Here is a 26357-nt window from a genome sequence, read left to right as displayed (position 1 = left end):
GGGTGGCAGTTGTTTGGATGATTCCTCTATAGGTGTTTATTTTTTTTCAACTCTTTCATTTACTTAGTCTTTGACATTTCAAAACGTGTATGTGAGGCAGAAACATAAGCAGTGAGCACTGTTGTCTGAGAGGATTTTCTCTGTCTATAAACCTCAACAGCATTATCTATACAGATGTACTAGACTAGTATACACTGATATATCTCTATCTGCTAGTACAATCCCTGGCAAAAATTATGGAACCACCAGCCTTGGAGGATGTTCATTCAGTTGTTTAATTTTGTAAAAAAAAAGCAGATCACAGACATGGCACAAAACTAAAGTCATTTCAAATGGCAACTTTCTGGCTTTAAGAAACACTAAAAGTAATCAAGAACAAAAATGTGGTAGTCAGTAATGGTTACTTTTTTTTAACCAAGCATAGGGTAAAAATTATGGAATCACTCAATTCGGAGGAAAAAATTATGGAATCATGAAAAACAAACGAACAAAAAAATACTCCAAAACATCACTAGTTTTGTTGCACCACCTCTGGCTTTTATAACAGCTTGCAGTCTCTGAGGCATAGACTTAATGAGTGTCACACAGTACTCTTCATCAATCTGGCTCCAACTTTCTCTGATTGCTGTTGCCAGATCAGCTTTGCAGGTTGGAGCCTCGTCATGGACCATTTTCTTCAACTTCCACCAAAGATTTTCAATTGGATTGAGATCTGGACTATTTGCAGGCCATGACATTGACCTTATGTGTCTTTTTTCAAGGAATGTTTTCACAGTTTTTTCTCTATGGCAGGATGCATTATCATCTTGAAAAATGATTTCATCATCCCCAAACATCCTTTCAATTGATGGGATAAGAAAAAAGTGTTCAAAATATCAACATAAACTTGTGCATTTATTGAAGATGAAATGACAGCCATCTCCCCAGTGCCTTTACCTGACATGCAGCCCCATATCATCAATGACTGTGGAAATTTGCATGTTCTCTTCAGGCAGTCATCTTTATAAATCTCACTGGAACGGCACCAAACAAAAGTTCCAGCATCATCACCTTGCCTAATGCAGATTCATGAATCATCTCTGAATACGACTTTCATCCAGTCATCCACAGTCCACGATTGCTTTTCCTTAGCCCAGTGTAACCTTGTTTTTTTCTGTTTAGGTGTTAATAATGGCTTTCGTTTAGCTTTTCTGTATGTAAATCCCATTTCCTTTAGGCGGTTTCTTACAGTTCAGTCACAGACGTTGACTCCAGTTTCCACCCATTCATTCCTCATTTGTTTTGTTGTGCATTTCCTGTTTTGGAGACATATTGCTTTAAGTTTCCGGTCTTGACGCTTTGATGTCTTCCTTGGTCTACCAGTATGGTTGCCTTTAACAACCTTCCCATGTTGTTTGTATTTGGTCCACATTTTAGACACAGCTGACTGTGAACAACCAACATCTTTTGAAACATTGCGTGATGATTTACTCTTTTAAGAGTCTGATAATCCTTTCCTTTGTTTCAACTGACATCTCTAGTGTTGGAGCCATGATTCACGTCAGTCCACTTAGTGCAACAGCTCTCCAAGGTGTGGTCACTCCTTTTTAGATGCAGACTAACGAGCAGAGCTAATTTGATGCAGGTGTTATTTTTGGGTATGAAAATTTACAGGGTGAATCCATAATTTTTCCCCTATGCGTGGTTAAAAAAAGTAACCATTACTGATTACCATATTTTTTGTGCTTGATTTATTTTAGTGTTTCTTAAAGCCAGAAAGTTGACATTTGAAATGACTTTAGTTTTGTGCCATGTCCGTGATCTGTAGTTTTTCTACAAAATTAAACAACTGAATGAACATCCTCCAAGCCTGGTGATTCCATAATTTTTGCCAGGGGTTGTACATTACAGGGGTTGTCTCAGGAGAGACATTTATGACATATCTATTGGATGTGTTATAAAATCTCGCCTTTGGGACCTGCTCCTATCTCCAGAACAGGAGTCCCTTGTTCCAGCTGGTGTCCGACCAGCAGTGAGTGGCGATGTGGTGGTGCATATACCAGCTCTCTCCATTTATTGCTATAGGTGTCTGAAGGCTGGAATGTTGACAATACTCTATGCCACTCTTCGTTATTAATACAGGATTTATTTAATTAAGAACCGCCTATAATCATAGGAAATATTCAATAAACCGCGTAAATGGTTACATCCAAATGAAGTATTGAGAATGTTATGCAAGATCGCATACACAAGACAGCATACTTTATGTATATGACTATATGGTGCTCAGAAGCTTCAGCTTATTATTAGTGATGAGCGAATATACTCGTTACTTGCGATTTCTCGAGCACGCTCGGGGGTCCTCAGAGTATTTTTTAGTGCTCGGAGATTTAGTTTTTCTTGCCGCAGCTGAATGATTTACATCTGTTAGCCAGCATAAGTACATGTGGGGATTCCCTAGCAACCAGGCAACCCCCACATGTACTTATGCCGGCTAACAGATGTAAATCATTCAGCTGCGGCAAGAAAAACTAAATCTCCGAGCACTAAAAAATACTCTGAGGACACCAGAGCATGCTCGAGAATCTCGAGTAACGAGTATATTCGCTCATCACTATTTATTATCTTAAGTCAAAATACACATTTACCTCTCACCTGCAATTACATTTCTCCACACTGGGCAATGACAACAGGCAGTTTTGGTTTATTGTTGGGGCCAGTAGGGACATTCTGTAAAGAGAAAGTTGCAGGTCATGTACATTACGGATGGTTACACAGTTCCATCCCAGTACCACAACATCCTAGAATTCCCATAGTCTACTTTATCGCATTCAGTCCCTGCTGAGTTTCTGATTCTTCATCCCAGGCAATGAATCTCTACAGTCTGTCAGTACAAAGACACTTTACCATCTTCTCGTAAAAAAAACCCAAACAATTAAAGGTTCCCAAAAGAGACACCTGCCAAGCTAAACCCCTTCGAAGATGCAAAACAAGGACACAATAAGAGATTTCTAGACATTCTCGGTATCCTACAAGGTGAAACTAAAGTGTATATATTGTCCAAGTGATACATTGGCTACACGCCAGTCTGAGTGTACCCAAAAGACTGAATGGGCACTCCATTTATCGCACCTAGTAAACACCTCCCCCAAAAAATGGAAAACAAAATAAAACCAAAATTGGTGGTTTATGATAATTTATGTATGGTGTGGGGAATCTAATTTTCTGTTTGGGTCACAAGAAAACCCCCAAAACTAATATTGGCCCAAAATTGATTGCAGTTTCCTGCATGTATTAAGTGCTGGGTGACATTGTGACAATGTGCCCAGCGTTGACTTTCAGAAAATGTATCAGTAAGGAATAGAATCTAAATGTGAACCTAACCTCTTCCCCACAACAAACCCCAAATAAAACAAATCAAAAAGTCAGCGAAAGGGTTAATGAAATTGTCGCTAGATTAAGAATTTGTTTTCTGACTCGTTTTAAGTGGAAATTTACATATGCTTTTTTTCCCCCCATTTTTTTTTATTTTAATTTGCAATGATTTTTAAATTGATTATTGAAAAAAAAAGTCCCATGTGTCTTTTAGCAGAGATTCTGAAATTCCTGGAAAAAAAAGATGCAACAGCAGTGAAACTAAAATACCCTATTATGTAAAGGTACCCTGAGGAAAGGGTTGTAAAGCATCGCTAAATGAGAAGAGCTCCGGGAGGCTGAAGCCACCCATTGTTGCCAAAAAATGGTGCAGTGGATGGATTCTGAAGTTAAAAAAACCCTTTTCCTGTGTCAAAGAGGACAATCACCGTGATTTCCCCACTTTTACCAGTGCAGATGTTCTTTTCACACAAGCATATAAAACATCGCTTAGCACTGGGCCCAGTGTTATTCTCTGCCGCAGCTCAGATCTGCGATTATTTTCTAGTGCTGATTCAGCATGAGAGAAAGATGGCAGGATGCTGTGGGTGCACCTTAGAATCAGATCACACTCACCCATACAAGTCGACGGGTGCAAGTGAAACATCGGATTGCACTCAAATGTCATCCGAGTGCAGTGCGATTACCGCATATGCCAGCAATGGAGGAGATGGACATGCGAGAGGACCGGGGCACAAAGTACTGACACTCGGGCTCACGCTCGTAGCAGAGTTTGAGCCGAGTGTCGTTATCATCTCACATCGGATGCTATACGCTAATGTGACCCCTGCCTTAGCCTGAGGCACCAACAGGCAGTGACTAACATGTAACTACAACCTTTATACAGAGATTATTTTCTTATTTAAATTTGAGAGTAATTAACATTTATTACCAATTTTTCCTTAAAATAGTTTGTTTACAACCTTAAAAACAGGAATCCAGGGTTTTACAAAACTTTTGCAAAAGTTGGGAATATTATAAAAGAAATAATCATTACTTATGACTAGGGTTGAGCGACTTTTGCTTTTTTAGGATCGAGTTGGGTTTTGTGAAACCCGACCTTCTCGAAAGTCGGATCGCGTGAAATCGGCCGATTCTACTGTAAAGTCGGGTTCCGGACCGGAACACGAAACCCAATGCAAGTCAATGTGGATGTGGATTATTTTTTACATTTACTTAACTAACTCTCTCTCTCTCGCTCTCTCTCCTCCGTGCAAAGCATATGTTGTGTTTGACTGCGGAAATCACTGCAGCCCAAACGGTAATATGGCTCTATGACGCCGCAGAAACCAGGCCGGAACCTATGTCATCACGCTGCCCACACTCCTTAATTGGCTGAAAAAATGGCGGGGAAGGCGTCATACAAAACGCGACTTTGGCGCCAAGATCGCCGACCACGTGGCCGATCCCAAGCTGGAGTCGGGTCGGGTTTCACGAAACCCGACTTTGCCAAAAGTCGGCGACTTTTGAAAATGAACGATCCGTTTAGCTCAACCCTACTTATGACTAGTGATGAGCGAGTGTGCTCGTTATTCGAGTTTCTCCGAGCATGCTCCGGTGGTTTCCGAGTATTTGTTAATGCTCTGAGATGTAGTTTGTGTCGACGCAGCTGCATGTTTTGCGGCCTCTAGACATCTTAAATACATGTGGGGGTCGCCTGTTTGTTAGGGAATCATGTATTCAAGCTGTATAGCAGCCACAAATCATGCAGCTGAGGAGAGGAAAACTAAGTCTCCGAGCAGTCATAAATACTCGGAGATCACCTGAGCATGTTCGGAGAAACTCGAATAACGAGCACACTCGCTCATCACTACTTAGGACCTTAACCCTGATGACGCTTTAGTCCTGCATTGATGCTGGTCAGTTGATCATTCATGTGACCACAGCAACTAATCACTGGAATCATCATCATCATCATCATGATCAAAAGTTAAAATTACAACCAACTTTTTTATTTTTCGGTCAATATGGGCCATATGAGGACTTGTTTTTTACGGAACAAGTTGTACTTTTGAACGACACCATTGGTTTTAATATATGGTGTACTGGAAAACAGGAAAAAAAAATCCAAGTGCGGTGAAACTGCAAAAAAAAGTGCAATTCCACTTTTTTTTTTTTTACCATGTTCACTAAATGCTGAAACTGACCTGCCATTACGATTCTCCAGGTGATTACGAGTTCATATACAAAATAACTGAAAACTTCAGTGTGCATAACTATTCACCCCCTAAAGTCAGTATGTTGTAGAGCCTCTTTTTGCGGTACTTACAGCTGCAATTTGCTTTGGAGAAGTCTCTGTGAGCTTTCCACATGTTGCCAGTGGGATTTTTGTCCATTCCTCAAGGCAATACCGCTCCAGCTCCTTCAAATTAGATTGATTGTTTCCTAGCAATCTTCAAGTCCGATAAATTCTCAATTTGATTAAAGTCTGGGCTTTGATTGGCCCACTCCAAAACAATTACATGTTTCCTCTTAAACCACTGTTTTAGCAGTATGCTTCAGGTCACTGTCTTGTTGGAAGGTGAACTTCTATCCCAAATCAATGAAAAACAAACAGTTTTTACTCAAGACTATCCCTGTATTTTGCACCATCCATCTTCCACTCGACTTGAACCATTTTCATGATACTGCCACCACGTTTCACTGTGGTGATGGTGTTCTTGGGGTGATGAGCTATGTTGGTTTGGTGCCAGATATAGCATTTAACTTGGTGGTGTCACGACACCGCTGTCGAGCGACCCGGGACCAGGGACTCCTTCCCTGTCTCAATCACTAAGGGACGCCCGTGCTCGCCCTATTCCCTGGGATACTTACAAAGGTGAAGATGCCGGGGCCATCACCCTTGCCTTATCTCCTGAGTTAGCCCTCTGTCTGTTCTCTTCCCCCACCCAGGGAAGAGGGGTGCTATTGTGCATCGCAGCCCACCAACCTGACAAACAGGGCTACACAAACAAGGGACGAGAATTGCCTCACGTACAAACCACGAAACAGTCACAGATAACTCCCCCAACACTCCTTCTCATATGAACACCTCTTCCTCCTGAAGTCATGCTGCAAATGCTAGCTCTGACATGGATTTGCACCAGAGACCAGATTATAAAGTGGATGGGAGTGGCTAACTGAGCTCAGCTGAGAACACAGAGTCTTCCAACATGGCCGATTAACCCCTGTTATGCTTAACCCATTATCTACCAATGTCCTTTTTTTGGGAAGCCAAATCTTTAGCTTCTAGCAACTAAGATTTTATATTTTTTTTATAATTAGGTCCAATTTTTTGTGTTGTGTTTGTAAAATGAATGTTTTCAAAATAGGAAATCATGTCATTGTCATTTTTAATTGAATATTGGGACGCCCTTTTCTGAAAAGTCCGTACTTGAAAAATTTTTGCAGATTATGTTTCTGATTCATTAGGACCCAAATTATTAAAAATCTGTCATAAAAAAAAAATAAAAATGAAAATTGCTAATTTGGCAAGTAATGGGTTAAAGAAGCACCATTAAAACAAAGGAGAAGTATAGAAGTGTTTTTTCTTAGCGCCAGAGTAGGAGCAATCAGACGCTACAGTCTTCTGGCTCCACACTGTCGCGGTAACCACGTGACAGGTGGTCAAAAAGCTCAATTTTGGTCTCATCTGACCACAGCACCTTCCTCCATACATTTGGGAAGTCTCCCACGTCTTTTGGCAAACTGAAAATTATCCTTACACAAAAATTGTAAGTAAAGGCTTTTTTCTGCTCACTGTTCCATAAAAGCCACCTCTATGGAGTGTACAGCTTATTGTGACCATAAAGGCCACCTCTATGGAGTGTACGGCTTATTGTGATCGTATGGACAGAAACTCCTGTGTCTGCATGGGAAATCTGCAGCTCCTTCAGAGTTATCTTTGGTCTCTGTGCTGCCTCTCTTATTAATGCCATACACAGGGTGGGCCATTTATATGGATACACCTAAATAAAATGGGAATGGTTGTGTAACAACCCTGCAGGCATCAATGCATGGCCTTCCATCCCCCACCTGCCTTTACACACCAACTTACTCACTACTCCGGGCCATGCTGTGAGTCCTGTCTTCTGCCACTTCCATGCTGTGTGCTTCAGGTCTCCTGCCTGCTCTTGTGAAGGGTTAAACTAAGAAAAATTAAAGCAAACTTCATTTTGTGCTTTTCGACTCCATCTTGTTGTTTTGAGATAAATTTTGTTACTAGGTAAAAGTTAACAGTTGTTATGAGACCTTGATTGTTTCAACCTGAACAAGACATGAGACTGAAGGTGTATTGTTCTACGAGTCCTTGACGTGCAGGCTGTTCCTGCATTCTTATAGGTTAAGAACTGTGAACGTGTTCGTATGTTGATTGGTTGAAGTATAACTTCTAAGATTATGAAAAGTGCGACACAATAAACGGGGGGATCAGAGATCTGCTCGATCCCCCCAAACAGAGACACACGTCTCCGTCTGGTCATTTTCAGTTGCCGTGAAGGGTCGCTCCGGATCCTCCCTCAACATTCTGTGCATGCTTCCCGGCTGTGTGCATAAGGGGGTAAGGGGGGGGGGGGGCTCTGGCAATTCACGATTCTTACTGAGACTATGTGCACCTTCCTAAGGTGTCCCCTGCCAGTTGCCAAGAGGTTTCAGGTACTTAAGGCATCTCCACCCATTGGAGGATGCCTGAGCAACTTTCTCCCTCAGTTAGTGTCTTGCTACTGAGCTGCCAGGTCCTGTCCTGTCTCTGCCATCCTGGGGGTTGCATACCCAGGCCTGAATCTTGTCCTGTTCTTGTTTCCGTGTCTGTCCCTGTCTGTACTCTGGTCTATTTCTGTTCCCGTTTCCTTATCGGTTTGCCTTTCCCACTCTGCTGTGCGTACCCTTGTAGCTCTGCGCCTTTCTGCTCTACTTCGCCGCAAACCTGCAGCTCTGGTCTGTTCTGCTCTGCTGCGCACCTTGCTGCTCTGCACGCTGCAGCGGTTCTGCTCTTGGCTCCACCTCTTTCAGCTCTGCTCTTAGCTCCGCCTCCTGTGGCTCTGCCCTTAGCTCCGCTTCCTACCTTTCAGCTCTTAGCTCCGACTCCTATGGTTCTGCTTTGCATCTGCTCCTTGCGGTCCTGCTCTACTTCCGTTCCGCAATCTACAGGTCAGGTTCCTACCTGTTCCCATATACCCTCCTGTCTGAACAGGTCCCTACATATTTCTATATACCTGCCTGTATGCCGATTCCTACCTAGTCAGTACCTGTCCTGCCAAAGTACCAGCCATATCAGCCTGCCCGAGTGCCAGCCGTGCCCACCTACCAGTGCCTCAGCCGTGCCCGCCTGCCAGTGTCTCAGCTGTGCCTTCCTGTCAGTCAATCCCGTTGCCTGCCCCTGTCCTAGAGTTCCGTCGCCCGGTGGGATCAGCCACAGCCAGACACCACCCTGGAGTAGTACCTGGCAGCTACCTACCGCACAAGCCTGACCTCACCATCAGAGGCTCCAGTGAACACCAAGGTAGGTGCTTAGTCACGCCACTTCCAGGGTAGTCTGGTTTGTGGCACAGTGGGGTCACAACCCCCACGCTCGCGCCAAGCAGTCAGGATGCGAGCGTTACAGATTGGTGATATCAACTTCCTGTTTTTGGCACATTAGTATGGGTGGTGACCATGGTGGCCATTTTGAAGTCAGCCATTTTGGATGCAACTTTATTTTTTCCAATGGGAAGAGGGTCATGTGACATCAAACTTATTGAGAATTTCACAAGAAAAACAATGGTGTGCTTGGTTTTAATGTAACTTTATTATTTCATGAGTTATTTACAAGTTTATGACCACTTATAGAATGTGTTTAAAGTGCTGCCCATTGTGTTGGATTGTCAATGCAACCCTCTTCTCCCACTCTTGACACACTGATAGCAACACCGCAGAAGAAATGCTAGTCTAAGGGGGTCAGATTCCTTGTAGGAATGCTCAGACCTGACACCCATAATGTGGTGGTGGACCATCTTGCTAGAAAAACTCAGGGAACGTGCCATCTTCAGTGCATAAAGAGGGCAACACATCATCATGTAGCAATTTCAGATATCCAGTGGCAGTGAGGTTTCCAATGATGAAGAATGAGCCCACTATCTTTGTACCCCATATACCACACCATACCATCAATTATGGGGGTCAGGTCTGAGCATTCCTACATGAACAATTTCCTGGAAAGTGGATTTTATTTTATGGGCACCAAGGTCTCTCGATTTGACCCCCTTAGACTTATCTTTGGGGTCACCTGAAGGCAATTGTCTATGCTGTGAAGATAGGAGATGTGCAGCATCTGAAACAATGGATACTGGAAGCCTGGGCTAGCATTTCTTCTGCGGTGTTGTTATCAGTGTGTCAAGAGTGGGAGAAGAGGGTTGCATTGACAATCCAACACAATAGGCAGCACTTTAAACACATTTTATAAGTGGTCACAAACTTGTAAATAACTTATCAAAGAATAGAATAAAGTTATGATAAAACCAAGCACACCATTGTTTTTCTTGTGAAATTCTCAATAAGTTTGATGTATCACATGACCCTCTTCCCATTGGAAAAATAAAGTTGGATCCAAAATGCCCTACTTCAAAATGGCCGCCACGGTCACCACCCATCTTGAAAAGTTTCTCCCCTCCCAAATACTAATGTGCCACAAAACAGGAAGTTATTATCACCAACCACTCCCATTTTATTTACAGTAGATGTATCCATATAAATGGCCCACTCTGTATGAGATTGAGATATATATATATCTCTACTATATAATTGTCTAAGGGGTACTTCCGTCTTTCTGTCTGTCTGTCACGGATATTCATTGGTCGCGGCCTCTGTCTGTCAAGGAAATCCAACTCGCTGATTGGTTGTGGCTGTTTTGCCGCGACCAATCAGAGACAGGCACAGTCCGGCGGAAAAATGGCCGCTCCTTCCTCCCCGCAGTCAGCGCTCACACACGGTTAATGGCTGCGTTACACCGCCTCAATAGTAAAAATATCTAATGTTAAAAATAAAAAAAAATACAAAATCGTTATATACTCACCATCCGTCGGCCTCCGCATCCAGAACCGGCCTTTACCGCTCCTCGCGATGCTCCGGTGACCGGTCCATGCATTGCGAGATGATGACGTGGCGGTCTCGCGAGACCACTACGTCATCATCTCGCGAGACCGCAATACACCGCGTGACCAATCAGCGACATTGCCGCGGGATTTAAATCCCGCTTCGCTGATTGGTAGCGCCCAGCCGGCGCCACCAATCAGCGACATTGCCGCGGGATTTAAATCCGCTTCGCAGATTGGTCGCACCCAGCCGGCGCATGCGACCAATCAGCGACATTGGCGCGGGATTTAAATCCCGCTTCGCTGATTGGTCGCGCCCAGCCGACATTGCCGTGGGATTTAAATGCCGCTTCGCTGATTGGTAGCGCCCGGCCGGCACGACCAGTCAGCGACATTGGCTCGGGATTTAAATCCCGCTTCGCTGATTGGTCGCGCCGGCTGGGCACGACCAATCAGGGAAGCGGGATTTAAATCCCGTGGCAATGTTGGCTGGGCGCGACTAATCAGCGACATTGCCGCAGGACTTTTTACTATTGAGGCTGCCTATGCAGCATCAATAGTAAACAGATGTAATGTTAAAAATAATAAAACAAAAAACCTGCTATTCTCACCTTCCGTAGTCCGACGATGCGCTCGCGCCGGCTGCAATTCCCAGAGATGCATTGCAAAATTACCCAGAAGACTTAGCGGTCTCGCGAGACCGCAAAGTCATCTGGGTAATTTCGTAATGCATCCTGGGAAACGGAAGATGGTGGCAGCTATGTGGTAACTATTTGTTATTTTAATTATTTTTTTTAACAGGAATATGGTGCCCACACTGCTAAATACTACGTGCCCTGTGTTATATACTGCGTGGGCTGTGTTATATACTGCGTGGGCTGTGCTATATACTGCGTGGGCTGTGCTATATACTGCGTGGGCTGTGCTATATACTGCGTGGGCTGTGCCATATACTGCGTGGGCTGTGCCATATACTGCGTGGGCTGTGTTATATACTGCGTGGGCTGTGTTCTACAGTACGTGGGCTGTGTTATATAGTACGTGGGCTGTGTTATATAGTACGTGGGCGGTGTTATATAGTACGTGGGCTGTGTTATATAGTACGTGGGCTGTGTTATATAGTACGTGGGCTGTGTTATATACTGCGTGGCTGCTATATACTGCGTGGGCTGTGTTATATACTGCGTGGGATGTGTTATATAGTGCGTGGGCTGTGTTATACAGTACGTGGGCTCTGTGATATACTGCGTGGCCTGTGTTATATACTGCGTGGCTGCTATATACTGCGTGGGCTGTGTTATATAGTACGTGGGCTGTGTGATATACTGCGTGGCCTGTGTTACATACTACGTGACCTGTGTTATATACTGCAGGCTGCTATATACCGTGTGGCCTGTGTTATATACTGTTTGGGCTGTGTTATATACTGCGTGGCCACCGTTATATACTGTGTGGCCTGTATTAACGCATCGGTATTCTACAATATGTATGTATGTATGTATATAGCAGCCACATAGTATATAGCACAGGCCACGTAATATTTGCTATATACTACGTGGCCTGCGCTATATACTATGTGGCTGCTATATACATACATACGTACATATTCTAGAATACCCGATGTGTTAGAATCGGGCCACCATCTAGTATATATAGATAGATAGATATCTAATATATAATTGTCTAAGGGCACTTCCGTCTGTCTGTCCCGGAAATCCTGCGTCGCTGATTGGTCGCAGCCGACTGGGCCCTGACCAATGAGCGACGCGGGATTTCCAGGAAGGGGCGTGGTCTCCACCATCTCTACCGATGTACAGGAGAGAAAAGCGGGACAGTGTACCGACCAGGAGGGAACGTGGAGGCGTCTGGACAGTGATTGTACCATTCCGGGTGAGCAAGGGAGGCGGGAGAGGGCAAAGAGTGGAGGGTAGAGGGGGCTGCGAGAATGCCAGCCTGTGACGACGTATTGTGTGCGGGCACCCGGAGTCCTGCATGTGCGGACAGCCGGGGCGCGGGAGACGGGGCACCGGGGAGAAGGAGCAGGGTCCCCCGGACAGTGCGTGTACCGGCCCGGGTGAGCGAGGGAGGCGGTGAGGAAGCTGAGGACCGGGAGAGGGCAAAGAGTGGAGGGCAGAGGGCACTGCGAGGACGCAGGCCTGTGACTACTGTGACTACCTATTGTGTGCAGGCACCCGGAGTCCTGCATGTGCGGAGAGCAGGGGTGAAGGAGCAGGGTCGGCGCCCGAGTGAGAAGCAGTGGCGCCGGGGAGAAGGAGCAGGGTCCCCCGGGAGAGGGAGCAGAGACGCCCGAGTGTAAGGCAGTGGCGCCGGGGAGAAGGAGCAGGGTCCCCCGGGAGAGGGAGCAGAGGCGCCCGAATAAGAAGTAGCGGCGCCGGGAAGAGGGAGCAGAGCTGCGGCTACGCCAAGCATGTGCAAACCTCCAACATCCTGCACCCAGAACCCCCGACATCCTGCGCCCCTAACCCCCCACAGGCGCAGTCCTCCCGTGCATTGGTTAGGGATTTGAGACATGCTTCCCTGATTGGTTGCTCCCATCCGGCCGCGACCAATCAGCGATATTTGTGCGGGATTTAAACACCACTCACAGCGCAACATACGTACGTACGTACGTACGTACGTACGTACGTACGTACGTACGTACGTACGTACGTACGTACATACATACATACATACATACATGCATGCATGCCTGCGCGAGAAGGACCTGCCATGACGTCACGGTCATGTGACCGCGACGTCATCACACCCTGGGACTGGAAGCTGACGCCTGCACCGCGCACAGGGCCAGGACTTCAACGGGCCTTCGGAGGGTGAGTATATGTTTATTTTTTATTTTAACTCTGTATACTACGTGGCTCTGTGCTGTATACTCAGTCGCTGTGCAATATACTACGTGGCTGGGCAATATACTACATACGTGGCTGGCCAATATACTACGTGACTGGGCAATATACTATGTGACTGGGCAATATACTACATCACTGGGCAATATACTACGTGACTGGGCAATATACTACGTGACTGGGCAATATACTACGTGACTGGGCAATATACTACGTGACTGGGCAATATACTACGTGACTGGGCAATATACTACGTGACTGGGCAATATACTACGTGACTGGGCAATATACTACGTGACTGGGCAATATACTACGTCACTGGGCAATATACTACGTGACTGGGCAATATACTACGTGGCTGGGCAATATACTACGTGACTGGGCAATATACTACGTGACTGGGCAATATACTACGTGACTGGGCAATATATTACATCACTGGGCAATATACTACGTGACTGGGCAACCAGAGCGTGTATTCCTCCGCAGAAGATGGCGGGACTGTGGCCAGTGCTACAGCCGCGGCCAGCGTGACGGCGCCCTGGGCCGAGAGGTACATAGAGCACCTGGTCTGCCCCAGGGACAACGTGCAGGGCATTGCTGTCAAGTACGGGGTGACGGTAAGCAGGGGACGGTCCTGGGAGGCTGAAGGCGGTGTGCCAGGCTGGTGGGAGTGTGGAGCCCACCACCTGAGCTGTTTGCGGGCAGGAGACTGGCACTGCCGGGGTCTGCGGGGGGAGACCGGAGGGGAGTATGCGGGCGGTGACTGCAGCGGAGTAGGGAGGGACTAATCAGACTGTGTCCGTCGCTGATTGGTCGCGGCAGCCATGACAGGCAGCTGGTGCGACCAATCAGCGACTTGGATTCCATGACAGACAGAGGCCTTGACCAATGAATATCCAGGACAGACAGACGGAAGTACCCCTTAGACAATCAATATATATATATATATATATATATATATATATATATATATATATATATATATATATATATATAATTGTCTAAGGGTCACTTCCGTCTTTCTGTCTGTAATGGAAATCCCAAGTCACTGATTGGTCGCGGAAAAAGGCCAAGACCAATCAGCGACGGGCACAGTCCGGCGGCTGAATGGCAGCTCCCTACTCCCATGCAGTCAGTGCCCGCTCCATACTCTCCTCCAGTCAGCGCTCACACAGGGTTAATGGCAGCGTTAACAGACCGCGTTATGCCGTGGTGTAACACACTCCGTTAACGCTGCTATTAACCCTGTGTGACCAACTTTTTACTATTGATGCTGCCTATGCAGCATCAATAGTAAAAAGATCTAATGTTAAAAATAATAAAAAAAATAAAAAAATCATTATATACTCACCCTCCGTCGGCCCCCCGGATCCAGCCCATGCCTTTCCCGCTCCTTGCGACGCTCTGATGACCGGTCCATGCATTGCGGTCTTGCGAGAGGATGACGTAGCGGTCTCGCGAGACCGTACGTCATCACCTCGCGAGACCGCAATGCACTCTTGGGACCGGAGCGTCGCGAGGAGCATCGGTAAACGCCTGGGCTGGATCCAGGGGGCCGTCGGAGGGTGAGTATATAACTATTTTTTATTTTAATTCTTTTTTTTAACAGGGATATGGTGCCCACATTGCTATATACTACGTGGGCTGTGTTAAGATACTGCGTGGGCTGTGTTATATACTACATCGCTGTGCTCTATACTACGTGGCATGTGCTATATACTGCATGGGCAGTGTTATTTTCTACGTGACTGTGCTATATATTACGTGGCTGGGCAATATACTACGTGTCTGTGCTATATACTACGTGGCTGGGCAATATACTACGTGCCAGGGCAATATATTACGTGCCAGGGCAATATACTACGTGCCAGGGCAATATACTATGTGAGCTGTGTTATACGCTACTTGGCTGTGCTATATTTCTCTGCTGTATCTGTGCATCGTGAATCGTGGTATGTGTTAAAGAGGGGGGCCCACTGAGACTCTTTCGCCCGGGGCCCTCAAAAACCTGGAGCTGGCCCTGGCTTCCCTGATTGTTCGTGGCTGGGCGTGACTAATCAGCAACAGGCGCAGTCCGCCCGCGAATTGGTGCGGAATTTGAACCACGCTTCGCTAATTAGTCGTGGCGGGCCGGCCGAATCCTGTGTATAAATTGCATTATTCTGAAAACTTCATAAATAAACTATATACATATTCTAGAATACCCGATGCGTTAGAATCAGGCTGCCATCTAGTATAAGCATATACAGTACAGACCAAAAGTTTGGACACACCATCTCACTTAAAGATTTTTCTGTATTTTCATTACTATGAAAATTGCACATTCACACTGAAGGCATCAAAACTATGAATTAACACATGTGGAATTATATACTTAACAAAAAAGTGTGAAACTTTATTATTATTATTTATTTATATAGCACCATTAATTCCATGGTGCTGTACATAAGAAAGGGGTTACATACAGAGTTATAAATATCGTTTACAGTAAACAGGTTTACAGTGACAGACTGGTACAGAGGGGAAAGGACCCTGTCCTTGCGGACTTACATTCTATGGGGAAACTGAAATTATGTCTTATATTCTAGGTTCTTCAAAGTAGCCACCTTTTGCTTTGATGACTGCTTTGAACACTTTTTGCATTCTCTTGATGAGCTTCAAGAGGTAGTCACCGGGAATGGTTTTCACTTCACAGGTGTGCCCTGTCAGGTTTAATAAGTGAGATTTCTTGTCTTAGGCCGGAGACACACTGGTGCGAGATACGGCCGAGTCTCGCTGGTTAAAAGCAAGCTGTGGCACCTGCACTCCGGAGCGGAGCGTGCGGCTCCATGTATTGCTATGCAGCTGCACGCTCCGCTCCGGAGTGCAGGTGCCACAGCTTGCTTTTAACCAGCGAGACTCGGCCGTATCTCGCACCAGTGTGTCTCCGGCCTTATAAATGGTGTTGGGACCATCAGTTGTGTTGTGCAGAAGTCTGGTGGATACACAGCTGATAGTCCTACCGAATAGACTGTTAGCTGCTTTTTTCTTGCCATAATACAAATTCTAAGTAAAGAAAAACGAGTGCCCATCATTACTTTGAGAAATGAAGGTCAGTCCGAAAAACTAGGACAACTTTGAAAGTGTCCCCAAGTGCAGTTGCAAAAACCATCAAGCGCTACAAAGAAACTGGCTCCTCAGAAATCGCAGGTTAACAACAGCTCAGATTAGAGACCAGCTCAATGCCGCACAGAGTTCTAGCAGCAGAGACATCTCTACAACAACTGTTAAGAGGAGACTTTGTGCAGCAGGCCTTCATGGTAAAATAGCTGCTAGGAAACCGCTGCTAAGGACAGGCAACAAGCAGAAGAGACTTGTTTGGGCTAAAGAACACAAGGAATGGACATAAGACCAGTGGAAATCTGTGCTTTGGTCTGATGAGTCCAAATTTGAGATCTTTGGTTCCAACCACCGTGTCTTTGTACGACGCAGAAAAGGTGAACGGATGGACTCTACATGCCTGATTCCCACTGTGAAGTATGGAGGAGGTGTGATGGTGTGGGGGTGCTTTGCTGGTGATACTGTTGGGAATTTATTCAAAATTGAAGGCATACTGAACCAGCATGGCTACCACAGCATCTTGAAGCGGCATGCTATTCCATCCGGTTTACGTTTAGTTGGACCATCATTTATTTTTCAACAGGACAATGACCCCAAACACACCTCCAGGCTGTGTAAGGGCTATTTGACCAAGAAGGAGAGTGATGGGGTGCTACGCCAGTTGACCTGGCCTCCACAGTCACCAGACCTGAACCCAATCGAGATGGTTTGGGGTGAGCTGGACCGCAGAGTGAAGGCAAAAGGGCCAACAAGAGCTAAGCATCTCTGGGAACTCCTTCAAGATTGTTGGAAGACCATTTCCGGTGACTACCTCTTGAAGCGATGGTGGCCCGATTCTAACGCATCGGGTATTCTAGAATATGTATATAGTTTATTTATGAAGATTTCATAATAATGCAACAAATACACAGGATTCGGCAGGGCGCATCCAATTAGCGAAGCGTGGTTCAAATCCCGTGCCAATTTGCGGCCTGACTGCGCCTGTCGCTGATTATTCGTTGGCGGCTACGTAGTATATAGCACAGCTATGCAGTATATAGTACAGCCACATAGTATATAGCACAGCCCATGTAGTATATAACACAGCCCACGTAGTGTAGAGCACAGCCCACGTAGTATAGAGCACAGACTACGCAGTATATAACACAGGCCACGTAGTATATAACACAGCTACGTAGTGTATAGCACAGCCACAGCGCACGTAGTATATAGCACAGCCCATGTAGTATATAACACAGGCCTCGTAGTATATTGCACAGCCACGTAGGATATAGCACAGCCCACGTAGTATATAGCACAGCGAGGTAGTATATAACACAGCCCACACAGTATATAACACAGCCCACACAGTATATAACACAGCCCACACAGTATATAACACAGTCCACGAAGTATATAACACAGCCCACGCAGTATATAACACAGCCCACGTAGTATATAACACAGCCCATGTAGTATATAGCAATGTGGGCACCATATCCCTTTTAAAAAAAGAAATAAAATAAAAATTAGTTATATACTCACCTTCCAGCGGCCCCCGGATCCAGCGCAGGCCTTTAGCGATGCTCCTTGCGACGCTCCGTTCCCAGTAATGCCTTGCGGCTATAACCTGTGATGATGTAGCGGTCTCGCGAGACCGCTATGTCATCACGGGTTGTTGCTGCAATGCATTCTTGGGACCGGAACGTCTCGAGGAGCGGGAAAGGCTGGCGCGGACGACGGAAGGTGTGAATATATATTGTTTTGTTTTTTTTGTTTGTTTTTTAATATTTTTAACATTATATGTTTTTACTATTGATGCTGCATATGCAGCATCAATAGTAAAACGTTGGTGACTGACTGGAGGGGAGTAGGGAGGGGCCAATTCACGGCCTGACTGTGCCTGTCGTTGATTGGTCACGGCCAGCCGGGCGTGACCAATCAGCGACGTGGGATTTCCGTTACAGACGGAAGTTACAGACAAACAGACGGAAGTGGACCTTAGACAATTATATCAAAAAAGAAAGGGAACACTAAAATCCCACATCCTAGATATCACTGAATAAAATATTCCAGTTGTAAATCTTTATTCATTACATAGTGGAATGTGTTGAGAACAATAAAACATAAAAATGATCATTGTAAATCACACCTAATATCCCACGGAGGTCTGGAGTTGGAATGATGCTCAAAATCAAAGTGGAAAATGAAGTGACAGGCTGATCCAACTTCAGTGGAAATGCCTCAAGACAAGGGAATGATGCTCAGTAGTGTGTGTGGCCTCCACGTGCCTGTATGACCTCCCTACAATGCCTGGGCATGCTCCTGATGAGGCGGCAGATGGTCTGAGGGATCTCCTCCCTGACCTGGAATAAAGCATCCGCCAACTCCTGGACAGTCTGTGGTGCAACGTGACGTTGATAAATGGTGTGACGTGACGTTGGTGGATGGTGCGAGACATGATGTCCCAGATGTGTTCAATCGGATTCAGGTCTGGGGAAAGGGCGGGCCAGTCCATAGCTTCAATGCCTTCATCTTGCAGGAACTGCTGACACACTCCAGCCACATGAGGTCTGGCATTGTCCTGCATTAGGAGGAACCCAGGGCCAACCGCACCAGCATATGGTCTCACAAGGGGTCTGAGGATCTCATCTCGGTACCTAATGGCAGCCAGGCTACCTCAGGCTAGCACATGGAGGGCTGTGCGGCCCTCCAAAGAAATACCACCCCACACCATTACTAACCCACTGCCAAGGTTGTTGCAGGCATGAGATTGATCTCCACGGCGTGTCCAGACTCTGTCACATGTGCTCAGTGTGAACCTGCTTTCATCTGTGAAGAGCACAGGGCGCAAGTGGCAAATTTGCCAATCCGGGTGTTCTGTGGCAAATGCCAAGCATCCTGTACAGTGTTGGGCTGTGAGCACAACCCCCATCTGTGGACGTCGGGCACTCAGACCATCCTCATGGAGTCGGTTTCTAACTGTTTGGGCAGACACATGCATATTTGTGGCCTGCTGGAGGTCATGTTGCAAGGCTCTGGCAGTGCTCCTCCTGTTTCTCCTTACACAAAGGTTTAAGTAGCGGTCCTGCTGCTGGGTTGTTGCCCTCCTACAGCCCCCTCCATGTCTCTGTGTACTGGCCTGTCTCCTGGTAGCGCCTATTCTATCCTGTTGTTTAAGTGTTCCCTTTATTTTCTTGAGCAGTGTATATATATGTGTGTGAATATACATATACACATACACACACTAGCGTTCCAAATTTTGGGGACACCCAGTCAATTTTGTGTTTTCCATGAGAACTTATCAAATGAGTTGCCAAATGAATTGAAAATCTAATCCAGACATTGACAAGTTTCTAAAAATAGATTTTTTATTTGAAATAATAATTTTCTCCTTCAAACTTTGCTTTCGACAAAGAATGCCCCCTTTGCAGCAATTACAGCATTGCAGACCTTTGGCATTCTAGCAGTTAATTTGCTAAGGTAATCTGGAGAAATTTCACCCCATGGTTCCAGAAGCCCCTCCCACAAGTTGGTTTAGCTTGATGGGCACTTTTTGCGCACCATACGGTCAAGCTGCTCCCACAACAGCTCAATACTCACAGACCATGTGACACTTGGATTGCACACAGGTGGCCATCCCGTCACTAAGCATGGGCCTTATGAAGGTAACTGCTTGCACCAGAAGTGTTTAGAGGCTTCATAGCAAAAGTGGGGAATACATATGCACATGACAATTTTTAGTTATTTGGTCCCATAAATTTAATTTATGCCTATATTTTTCTCACTTCAGCAACTTAGACTATTTAGTGCTGAGGCATTGCACACAAATCAGATTGCAAAAATATATTTAAACACAGGTTGTAATGTAATAAAATAGCTTAAAAGCCAAGGGGGTGAATATTTTCATAAGCCATTGTATGTGGTCATACTCAGGACTGTGTAGTAAATGATTTCTTCATTCATAAACTGAAAGTTGCTTTATAAGGATCACAACAACAAACATGAAATTACCTCAATTTTTCTCATTACAAGAAGTCCATCGATGACTTTACCTGAAAACAAAGAAAATAAAGATTACTAAGTTACCCCAGAGTTTAACGTATCATATTTTTTTCGAACTATAGGACACAACTTTCTATAAATCAAATCCAAGGTTTAGACAGCAAAATTAAGAAAAACATACAGTATATGTCTTACTAATTAAAACTTTCCTGGATTTGTAAAGACGTGGAGGGTTCAATATCACTAATTTTAAACACCTTTCTGACATCTGACGTACTATCCCGTCGAGGTGACCTGGGCCCGTATGACCGTCGACAGGATAGTACTTCATATGCGATCAGCCGCACATATGGGGGGAGCACGGCCGATAGCGGCCGGGTGTCAGCTGATTATCACAGCTGATATCCGGCACTATGTGCTAGGAGCAGTCACGGACCGCTCCCAGCACATTAACCCCCGCATGATAGCAGCGTTTCGGTGACATAGGGAAGCATCACGCAGGGAGGGGGCTCCTTGCGTGCTTCCCTGAGACCCGCATCTTGTCTCACAAAAAACGAGCCGCCATACAGCGTCATCAGCGAAAAAAGTTATAGTACTCAGAATAAAGCGATGCAAAAAAAATTATTTTTTATATAAAATAGATTTTATTGTATAAAAGTGCCAAAACATAAAAAAAATGATATAAATGAGGTATCATTGTAATCGTAATAACCCGAAGAATAAAACTGCTTTATCAATTTTACCAAATGCGGAATGGTATAAACGCTCCCTCCCCAAAAGAAATTAATGAATTGCTTATTTTTGTTAATTCCGCCTAACAAAAATCGGATTAAAAAGCGATCAAAAAATGTCATGTGCCCGAAAATGGTACCAATAAAAACGTCAACTCCTCCCGTAAAAAACAAGACCTCACCTGACTCTGTGGACCAAATATGGAAAAATTCTAGCTGTCAAAATGTATTGACGCAAAAACTATTTTTTGCAATAAAAAGCGTCTTTTAGTGTGTGACAGCTGCCAAAAATAAAAACCTGCTATAAAAACCAGCTATAAATAGTAAATCAAACCCCCTTTATCACCGCCTTAGTTAGGGAAAAATAATAAAATAAAAAAATGTATTTATTGCCATTTTCCCATTAGGGTTAGGGTTGGGGCCAAACTTAGGGTTAGAGTTGGGGTTAGGGTTTGGATTACATTTATGGTTGGGTTATGGGTGTGGTTAGGGTTATGGTTGGGATTAGGGGTGTGTTTGGGTTAGGGTTGTGGTTATGGTTGGGATTAGGGTTAGGGGTGTGTTGGGGTTAGGGATGGAGTTAGAATTGGGGGGGTTTCCACTGTTTAGGCATCAGGGGCTCTGCAAATGCAACGTGATGCCCGCAGACCATTCCATCATTGCGGTTCAATTTCTCCTGTTATCCTTGGGAAAATAAAAATTTGGGGGATAAAAAAATAAATTTTATGGGAAAAAAATGTTTTTTTTATTTTCACGGCTGTGTTATAAACTTTAGTTAAACACTTGGGGGTTCAAAGTTCTCACAACACAGATAAGTTCCTTGGGGGTCTAGTTTCCAATATGGGGTCACTTGTGGGGGGTTTCTACTGTTTAAGTACATTAGGGGCTCTGCAAATGCAACGTGACGCCCGCAGACCATTCCATAATGCCACTTCTTCCCTCCCGAGCCCCGACGTGTGCCCAAACATTAGTTTTCTCCCACATATGGGGTATCAGCGTACTTAGGACAAATTGCACAACAACTTTTGGGGTCCAATTTCTCTGGGTACCCTTGGGAAAATACAAAACTGGGGGTAAAAAATCATTTTTGTGGAATTTTTTTTATTTTTTTAATTTTCACGGCTCTATATTATAAACTTTAGTGAAACAATTGGGGGTTCAAAGTGCATACCACACATCTAGATAAGTTCCTTAGGTGGTCTAGTTTCCAAAATGGGGTCACTTTTGGGGAATTTCCACTGTTTAAGCATATCAGTGGCTCTCCAAATGCGACATGGCGTCTGATCTCAATTCCAGCCAATTCTTCGTTGAAAAAGTCAAACGGTGCTCCTTCCCTTCCGAGCTCTGCCATGCGCATAAACAGTGGTTTACCCCCACATATTGGGCATCAGCAAACTCAGGACAAATTGCACAACAATTTTTGGGCTCTAATTTCTCCTGTTACCCTTGGGAAAATAAAAAATTGGGGGCGAAAAGCTCATTTTTGTGAAAAAAAAAATGATTTTTGATTTTTACGGCTCTACATTATAAACGTCTGTGAAGCACTTGGGGGTTTAAAGTGCTCACCACATATCTAGAAATGTTCCTTACGTGGTCTAGTCTCCAAAATGGTGTCACTTGTGGGGGGCTTCCACTGTTTAGGCACATCAGGGGCTCTCCAAACGCGACATAGCGTCTGATTTAAATTCCAGCCAATTCTGTGTTGAAAAGTCAAATGGCGCTCCTTCCCTTCCGAGCTCTGCCATGCACCCGAACAGTGTTTTACCCCCACATATGGGGTATGGACGTTATCAGGACAAATTGTACAACTTTTGGGGTCCAATTTCTCCTATTACCCTTGGTAAAATAAAACAAATTGGAGCTGAAGTAAAAGTTAAATGTTCACTTTTTTAAAAAATTCCAAAAATTCCTGTGAAGCACCTGAAGGGTTAATATACTCATTAAATGTGGCTTTGAGCAACTTGAGGGGTGCAGTTTTAAGAATGGTGTCACTTTTTGGTATTTTCTATCATATAGACTTAAAATGTGATGTTTTCCCTAAAAAAAAATGGTCTTGTAAAAATGAGGAATCGCTGGTCAACTTTTAACCCTTATAACACCCTAACAAAAAAAAACAAAAAACGTTTGGTTCCAAAATTGTGCTGATGTAAAGTAGACATGTGGGAAATGTTACTTATTAAGTATTTTGTGTGACATAATTTTCGCCAAATTTCATTTTTTTTCACAAATAAACGCAAGTAATATCAAAGAAATTTTACCACTATCATGAAGTACAATATGTCAAGGGAAAACAGTGTCAGAATCACAGGGATCCGTTGAAGCGTTCCAGAGTTATAACCTCATAAAGGGACAGTGGTCAGAATTGTAAAAATTGGCCCGGTCATTAACGTGCAAACCACCCTTGGGGGTAATGGGGCTAATGAACTGGGGTAGAATAGGAAGTTGATAGATTTATTTCTCTACACACATTATGTACACTCTCTGCTGCACACGCCACTCTGTTGTATAAACACAGCTCTGCTACATACACATACTGCCCTCTTTTACACGCAGCTCTTTTATACATACACACACACAGATCTTCTATACACATACACAATTCCCTGCTACATACACAAAGCAATATATATATACACAGTACAGACCAAAAGTTTGGACACACCTTCTCATTTAAAGATTTTTCTGTATTTTCAGCGCCTCCTCAGCGCTGTTTTGAAATGAGCCGGCGCCTGCGCTCTTTTCTCCTGCCTTGGGCAGGCGCAGTGAGCGCTGCCCGTCCTCTGTGCTCATATGCAGTCTAGCTGACTGCGCCTGCGCGGCCGCCCTGCCTGTGAATCCCCACCCCGCAATGTGAATAAATCAGAAGACACTGCGGGGCTTTGATTCACAGGCAGGGCGGCCGCACAGGTGCAGTCAGCTAGACTGCATATGAGGACAGACGGGCAGCGCTCACTGCGCCTGCCCAAGGCAGGAGAAAAGAGCGCAGGCGCCACCCCATTTCAAAACAGAGCTGAGGAGGTGGCGCCCGGCGCCAAGAAGACTTGAGTGACGGCTGTGTGGCGTCTGCAGCAGGGGGGAAAGACCTGCCTCCAGGACTGAAGAAAGGTATTTTCTGACAAATTACAAAACGGATTATTTCTGCAGTTACAGCACCCAGAACTAAAAGAGCCACCTTGTCAGAATGCAGCATTACTGCTGCACAAGGTGGCTATTTTAGTTTCAAACGCCTGGTGGGGGGGGGTGACAGGTTCCCTTTAAGTGAAATGTATTTATTACCAGATTTTGAAGCTCTTTCCTGGCATGTGACTGATCACATTACCTGAAAGGTCCTTGTCATGGTTATCCCGCGACAGAGAGGGGCCAGAAGACGGCAACGTCTGACTTCACGTACACCCTGCACTGGTTAGAAGCACTTCATCTTCATAATGAATAGTGCGGGTTTTTCTTTGCTAGCAGTGCAAGGGTTAATTTGTTTAGTTTAGAGCTTCAGAAACTTCTCTGCTTTGATGGTCTCAGCTGTTCAGTGTTGCCACTCCCCTCTGCTATATATACTCATCTCTGGTCTCCTGAGATTGCCAGTGTTAGTTCACACTGTTTGGTTCTGGAGTTGGTTGTTTAAGGAGGCGTTTTGGAGTGTTTCTCAGAAGGCTGTGGCTTGGAGTTTTGTCTGTGTGGACATCCTCATCCTCGCCTATTTTGTTTGTGCTTCCTTTACTCCCCGGTGTTCCACTCTGTTGTTTGTGAGTGAGTATTTGTAGGATTGGTATTTTAATTTATTCCTGTACATCTTCCCTTGCTACTGCTACTACTACCAACCCTACTCACCAAGTCCCTAGATGGGGGAGGGGACAGATCAGGGCTGATATTTGAGCACAGCAAGGCACAGGGCCACAGCATTGTCACCATCAGAACTAATGCAGGGAGTAGGGATAGACTAGGGCGCTCCCTAACTTGAGTGATAGCGAAAGAGCCCCGGGATATCCTGCTACCGAACTGCGACAGTCCTTCAGCAAGGCATGTGAAAAAAGTCCAGGCAGCTTCACCTCCTGTCGTGCACCATGAAGACTGATCAGTGTTGTGCAGCAGGAGATAGAAATGTGCAGCTGCATAGTTCCCCCAATGATCACGAAGGCTTCCATGTCTGCGTACCTCTCGATCACAGGAAGCTGCCTCCAAACAAGACTTCCATATGTTTTGTGTTATGTGTGCTTGAAATGTCAGTCATTTAAAGGGTTAACAGCTCAGCTGTTAGATGCAGATGCCGGCTGAATGTGATGAACATGTACATTAAAGAAGTTGTCCACTACAATAAACTTTTTTTTTTTTCATAAACCTTGCTATTATGTGCCACTGAAAACATCCACTGTCTTTATTTTAGCAATATTACCTTTTATCATGCTGTAGAAGCACATCTTCAGTGCTGGATCCAGCTCTCATGGGGTTATTTCTCTACACACATTATGTACACTCTCTGCTGCACACGCCACTCTGTTGTATAAACACAGCTCTGCTACATACACATACTGCCCTCTTTTACACGCAGCTCTTTTATACATACACACACACAGATCTTCTATACACATACACAATTCCCTGCTACATACACAAAGCAATATATATATACACAGTACAGACCAAAAGTTTGGACACACCTTCTCATTTAAAGATTTTTCTGTATTTTCATGACTATGAAAATAGTAAATTCACACTGAAGGCATCAAAACTATGAAATAAAGGGCCGCTGTCACCCCCCCCCCCCCCCAGCCGTTATAAACTAAAAGAGCCACCTTGTGCAGCAGTAATGCTGCAGTCTAACAAGGTGGCTCTTTTAGTTTTTGATTCATTTATTACCTCAATAAAGCGTTTTAAAAATTGGCCACAAATTCCAGATATTGTACCGGGAGGCGGTCCGAATCGTCCTCTATGAATCTTCCAACTGCCGTCACTCTTCTCTTCAGGGGCGATGGTCGCCGCCCCCTTCGCGCTGTTGCTTCTTAAATCCGGCGCCTGCGCTGTGCGTGCCTGCCTGGGGCAGGCGCAGTCTTCATTGTCAGTCACAGCTCAGACGCAGGGTGCCTGACTGCGCCTGTGCGGCCACCCTGTTCCTGAATCCCCGCCCCGCACTGTGTTATTCATTATGCACAGTGCGGGGCTGGGGTTCCTGGGCATGCGCACTGCGCTTGTCAGACGCTCCCCCGGTCCCCCGCCTTCCAGCGTTGTTCTTTGTGGCTGTTCAA

General features: G+C 45.1%; 1 protein-coding gene across 3 annotated transcripts in view; it reads right to left on the bottom strand.

Annotated features, from left to right (window-relative positions):
* Positions 1-26357, bottom strand: part of PPIH (peptidylprolyl isomerase H) — a 97989-nt gene that overhangs the window by 1752 nt on the left and 69880 nt on the right. For 2 of the 3 annotated variants that reach the window (XM_077288084.1, XM_077288101.1), the window contains exons 8-9: positions 20399-20439; positions 2635-2709 (exon numbers count right to left, since the gene is read on the bottom strand). In XM_077288084.1, coding sequence (XP_077144199.1) covers positions 2641-2709; positions 20399-20439 — 110 coding nt within the window. In that variant the 3' untranslated portion in view covers positions 2635-2640. Of the gene's footprint in view, positions 1-2627; positions 2710-20398; positions 20440-26357 lie in introns of all 3 variants that reach the window. The other variant, XM_077288091.1, reaches the window with a different exon arrangement.

This window comes from Ranitomeya variabilis, chromosome 1 (assembly GCF_051348905.1).
Source record: "Ranitomeya variabilis isolate aRanVar5 chromosome 1, aRanVar5.hap1, whole genome shotgun sequence".
NCBI lineage: Eukaryota > Metazoa > Chordata > Amphibia > Anura > Dendrobatidae > Ranitomeya > Ranitomeya variabilis.
The sequence above is the reverse complement of the archived record's forward strand: the minus strand, read 5'-3'. Positions and strand labels throughout refer to the sequence as shown.